We start from the raw sequence: 6,000 nt of genomic DNA, 5'->3' as shown, positions 1-6,000 counted from the left end.
CAAAGCCTGGTGATGTCAGTTAGAAGTAGTTCAGAAGTCAGGACACATCTCAAAATATTTCTAAAGATGCACCTCCTCCTCAGCACCCTCCTATGGGACAGACACACTTCAGTCTGCTAATGGAGTTCTGCCAGATTTAATACTTTCTTGGTATTTTAACAATGGTGGCTGGTAATTCCAAAAGAGCTGATATGGCTTTAACAGTCAGTGTATTTCCCCACAGTATGAGTGGAAAGAAGAAAGAGAATCACCCTCTCAATAAAAGATTGATAACCTTCTGTTTTTAAGAACCGTGTTCTCTGAGGATAATCCTTGACCATGTCCTACTGATCAGAACAGATTCTACCTAACCTGAATCTGGAACAGCTTCTTTAGCGCAGGGGCCTTTTGGTTGTTGTTGGTTTTTTATATTGGGGGTTTTTTCTTAAATGAGAGCATTTAAGAACTTTGAGGAACATTTTAAACTTTACCTTTCATCAGAACTTGCTTACTGAAAAGCTGTTTAGAGCAAGGAAAACCTCGTAAGAATATGCCTTAACTGCCTCATGGCTTGGCATAGTGATTTTCAATAAAAAGGCATTGCTTCACATGCCCTTGACTTCAAAACTTGTGAAAATTCAGTTTTGTTTCAAAATTTGGGGATTAACATTTGCAGGGTACACAAGGAATGCATGCAAAACAAGATGAAAGGGAGTTTTATTCCAGTGCTTGACTGGATGGAACTCAGTTTTCACATGTCACTGGAATAGAAAAACCAAAACTGAAGTCCATACCGGAAACAACCAATCCATGGTGCCTTAGAAGCGATACAGCTACCACATGCATGCTCAATAGTCACTCACTAGATAAATGAACCACTTGGCTAACAGTAGCGCAGGCAACAGAACCTGAACCAACATCACCAATCTGCCGCTGTAGATACGATCCCTCTTTTTATCCATCTACCAAGACTCTCCTATTCTCTTTTTTTTTTTCAGCTGATCACTTTTTCACCCCGATTTATCTGTTCAAGCCAGCCGGTACTTGCCCAAGACCGCACCTCTCCCACTGTCCACCCGCATCACCCCTAGCTGTGCCCCGTGCTTCTTTATTTACCTCTTCTTTATTTTCCTCACCTCACCTCACCTCACCTCACCTCTCCTCTCCCTCAGGAGAGCCCGCGCCCCACCGGCGCGAGGCGCCCCAACCCCGCGCGCCCTCGCAAGACTGCAAATCCCAGCAGCCCGCGCGCCCTCGCAAGACTGCAAATCCCAGCAGCCCGCGCGCGGCCTCTTCCTATTGGCCGGCGCCGGCAGGAAGCGACCTGCGGGGTGAAGGGTTAGGCGCGGGAGGCGAGCGGCGGCCGGAAGGGAAGGCGCAGGTCTCTGCCCGGGGCCGGGAGGGAGCCCTGGGGTGGGCCCGGCGGGTCAGGAGGAGGAGGAGGAGGAGGGTGTCAAGGGGGACCCTGGCCGCGGCCCGGCCCGGCCCCTCATCTCAAGGGGCGGGATAGGGCTGAGATGACAGCGCCGGGGAACGGCTGCCTGCGGCCTGGCTCGGGGCGGGGGCTGAAGGGGAGCGCGGTGCAGGCGGGGCCGGGGGCGGTGGCGGCGGCGGGGTCTCGCTGTACGCAGTCCGCAGGGGGCCGGGATGGGCGAGGGGGTCCTGAGGCCTGTGGGTAGGCGAGTGCGTGTGACTCCGGTCCCGCTGCAAAGGAAAAGCCGTAGCCTAGTGCTGTGGCGTGCCGGTCCTGGGAATCTGACCTTGCGAATTAACTTATTCATGGGAACAGCATACTGGCCCCGTGTCTCTGTACAGTGCACAGAAAAAGCATGTATAAGTTGCTCCCTCACCTGGGGGATAATAGTTTCCCTCACGTGATGTCAAGAGCACTTTTAAGTACTTTAGAGATAAGTTCGCTGACGAGGCATTTATGTTATGCTTATTGAGGGTTATTTCTTTATCATTGCTAAAAACCTAACCCCTCCAAGGAGTCCATCATGGAAGAGTTTAAAGATGCAAGTCCACCTGAAGAATTACTTGATCACTTAAAGCTTTCTGATCAGAAGTCTTCAGAGACCGGCCCCAAAGATGCACATAATCCCAAAAACATTGAAAGTGGATATACACCATCTTCAGCCAAAGATCCCACAACAGCAGATGAGTGTTTCCATGACTGTCACGATTCCTTTGAGGCAAAAGAACCTATGCTGGATGATGAAGGGAATTTACAGAATGATGAGAATAGCTCAAGGAAGCAGACAGAACTAGATGAAGACTACTTACTAGAACTAGAAAAAGATATGCCAGAGGAAGAAAAACAGGTAATCTGAAGTAGCAGAGTTCAATATAAAAAGATATATTTTCAGTGTCACGTTTCCGAATAGTCTGTGGCTCGCATGAAAATGGACCTTTAAAACTCTCCTATGTGTCTAGTTTTACTGTTCTTAATTTCTTCTTTTAGAAGAACAAGTATTTTTGTGAGCTTTCCTTGCTGTTCTTAATCATCACATTCCATTGCAGATTTTTGTCTACTTTCACCAGTGTGTAAGGTTACTGTGACTCAGAGAGATTATAAGAAACAAAAATCTCCCTGTTTCATGTTATTTAGTTTGTGTGCATTCATTGTTTTCACCTGATTAGCTGCAAGTGCTTTTCCAAAACTTAGAGCAGTTTTCAGGATAGCTTTCATATCTGAAAGGCTAGTTTCTGTAATACAACTAATTGGGATTAAATTTGAAAGCATCGCTATAGATTACTTAAGCTTTAATTGAACAAAACACATTAAATGTGTGGTTTTGTTGACTTTCAGTGCAGTTACATTGGACAAAATGTTTGGGCGACAAACTAGATAATGTTGTGGGGAGTAACCAAACGGGTCTTGGGGGAAGTCCAACAGCCTCTGTAATGGTGTTTTCTCCCCTGTAAGTCTGTGTGAACCAGTTTTTTTGATGCTTAATCAGTGGTGTCACTTGACAGCAGTTAGTTTTCAGAGTTCTAAGATGTTATCTAGATGTATCTAGTAGTTAGAACAAAAAAAAAAACTTTTTTTTTTTTTTCCTAACTTTGAGAAGACATGTTAAATCACTTGCAGGATTAGACTCTTTAATTGAGTAATGCCATGAATTTCTGCTGGTAATTATGTTCTCATAGAAAATGGTGGAAGGCTTTCTACTGATTTATGGATTATTTTTTTTCCTAATTTTTTTCAACTTTAGTTTGCAAATGGTGAGGGAGTAAAGATATTAAACTAAAATCTTGTGTCCCAACATATAACTCTTGTAATTTTTTTTTTTAACACTATTTTTGACAAGTTATATAGCTTGACCTCTTAACAGATCATGTTTCAAAGAACTGATCTAGCCTCTTAAAATCTAATTGAATTATCCAAACAAGCAGTTACTTGTAGTGAAACTTGAAACAGTGAAGAAAGGTACTACTATATTCTTTGGCAGTTGGGGAAAAAGTGGAATTCTGATGTATCATAACTTTTGTGAAGGGAAGATTTCAGCAAACTATTTTATAGTCCTGTAGGCATGAATTAGATCTTATTTTAATAAAGGAAATAGAGTCCTTACTGGAAGACTAGCTGCATAATTTGGATCATAGGTAACACTGAATAACTGATTATGATGAGGGAAGGAGAGACTAGAGTAAGGAATGGCAGCTAACACGAGAAGGTAGGCAGCATATTAGGAAAGCATTACTTCATAGGGGAAGATAGTGTATTGTATGGCTGTATAGTTTTTTATTCTGGCAACTCCCAAATCACCAGGAACAGTAGAAGAAATTACTACTGTAATGGGCAAGTACTACTAAAATGAGGCATTTGATGAAAAAGAAGAAATGAAGGGTCATACCAAATTAATTTTTTTAAAAGTGCTTAAAATATTATTAATGTTTCAGTGAATTTATAGGGGCTTATTATTCTTTTGTACAGGCAAGCTGATCTTTTGTAATTCAACTCACCCGGTAAAGCTGGACCACGCTTTCTTAACTGTTGGCTAGCCCAGTCTGTGTTGTATAAGTAAATAAATGCTGGCTATACATTGCCCAAAAAAGTTGTAAAGAGGGAGGGGCTTGGCAGTAACTTGACTCGCCATGGTCTTATTGTCAGCTACTGTGAATAGAGAATGAGGGGCTGAAATATGCAGACGTAAGATGCCAGAGGCAGCCAAACATATAAATTGTTACAAACCGGTGTACAGAAATTTAATCAAGTCGTGGCTCAGATAGTTCCCTTGCTGGTAGGGTGGGATTTCTGACCAAAATACAGGTAGTTTTTCATCTATAGTAGAGATTGTTGTGTTAATGTAGAAGTTCCTTGAGGTGGTAACGCAATATGGGACTAGTGGGGAAGGGGAACATGGAATTATAATCTCATTGAAGTAGGAATGAGACTAAATGTAACACTTGTCTGCTGCTTGACCTTGTGGAAATCACTTCGTATCTCTCTCTCTGTCTCTCAATTTTGACGTATGTAAAATGGGCATAATGATGCTTGCCAGTTGTAATATTTTGAGATCTAATAATGAATAAGGGGGGGGGGGGGGGGGGGCAGGGCAGAAATCTCAAGAGGTTGTCAGGTTATCTGGTGCATCCCTTGCCTGAAAGGGCCTCTGGAGGTCATCTAGTCCAACCTCCTGTGCAAAGTTAGATCAAATAGATCAGCCTGCCCAGAGCCACGCAGACATCTCTGAATCTGGAGACTGCACAGCCTCTCTGGGCCCCTGTTCTAGTGTTTAACTGCCCTCATGGTGGAAACTTTTTTCCTCATATTTAATTAGATTTCCTTTGTTGCAACTTGTGATCACTGGCCCTCCTTTTTCTGCATGCCTACAGGAAAAGTCTGTCGCCGTTTTCTCTAGCAATGAAGTCTCGCCTGAGCCACCTTTTCCTAAGGCTGAACAAACTCAGTTCTCCTAGGCTGTCTGCTTAGGTCATGGTCTCCCGTGTCTTGACCATCTTGGGGGCCTTCTGCTGGACTCCCTCTGGGAAGTTGATGTCTGTCTTCTTTTTTCTTTTTTTTTTTTTTCTTGTATGGCGGGGACACCAAAACTGGGCACTCTCCAAATGAATTCTCTCAGGTGCTGAACAGAGGGCAAGAATCACTTCCCTTGACCTACTTACTACACAGAAAAAACATCACATTGCCCTTGTGTCTCTTCCAGTTTAGACTAAACAGTCCCTTTTTTCTACTTGTATTTATTGCTTGTACAACAAGGAGCATTGTCATCATCAGTCACGATGAGGCTTCTGCAGCAGCCTATGACTTGAAGGCAGCTTGAGAGTTTCATAGACAAAATGCTAAAAACTGTGAGGAAATTATGTCATAGAACTAAACTCTAGAAAGAGCAGCAGGCCTGGAAATTGGGTATCTTAGTTTTTGTGCTGCCCTTGTTTCTGTTGTATTATTAGGTAACCATTTAATTTTGAACATCAATTTTTGCCTTCTGTAAAAGGAGCAGAAGAATTGTGAATGTTGAATACTTGCATTCAGCTTTGTGGAACTCCATTGAAAGGTGCTATGGGAGTACAAAATAATAACTGTTTAAAGCTGGAAAGATTTCCTTAGAGAAAGTATTGAGACAGCTGCAGTTCTTACCTTTCTGTAGGTTTATTTCCAGTGGTATTGAGCAATTGTGCCCTTCAGCTTGGTTTACGATTATAGCTAACAAAATGGAGGGATTCCATCTCTTAGTATCACCATAACTATTAGATTGGCAATATTTACATTGTGAACTTTGTTTATGTTCCGTAGAGAGCTCTCTGCATGGATTATATAAGCAGTCTTTAAAATACAGCTATATTGTTGGTATCTTTTATAAGCAGAGCTGAGGAATTAGAATCTTACAGCAGTTGTTACAACTATTGGAGTAGCCCATTGGGATGATCTTACCCTGTCTCACCTTACATTCTCTGTGTAGTAAAAACATGGGGGTGGGTCATTCCTAAATTGCCACTCCAGCTTTCTTCATGACACCTGGAATTGATGGCTAAATATTTTATTTTATTTTTAAAAGT

The 6,000-nt window shown here is 42.6% G+C and overlaps 1 protein-coding gene across 2 annotated transcripts in view; it reads left to right on the top strand.

The window, feature by feature from the left end:
• The first annotated feature begins 1,295 nt into the window (after positions 1–1,295).
• The window catches only part of TTC1 (tetratricopeptide repeat domain 1), a 33,443-nt gene continuing 28,738 nt past the window's right edge, over positions 1,296–6,000 (top strand). The window contains exons 1-2 of one of the 2 annotated variants that reach the window (XM_029997603.2): positions 1,296–1,360; positions 1,968–2,300. In XM_029997603.2, the coding sequence (XP_029853463.1) occupies positions 1,977–2,300 (324 nt within the window). In that variant the 5' untranslated portion in view covers positions 1,296–1,360; positions 1,968–1,976. Of the gene's footprint in view, positions 1,361–1,958; positions 2,301–6,000 lie in introns of both variants that reach the window. The other variant, XM_029997605.2, reaches the window with a different exon arrangement.

Source organism: Aquila chrysaetos, chromosome 22, assembly GCF_900496995.4.
Source record: "Aquila chrysaetos chrysaetos chromosome 22, bAquChr1.4, whole genome shotgun sequence".
NCBI lineage: Eukaryota > Metazoa > Chordata > Aves > Accipitriformes > Accipitridae > Aquila > Aquila chrysaetos.
The sequence above is the reverse complement of the archived record's forward strand: the minus strand, read 5'-3'. Positions and strand labels throughout refer to the sequence as shown.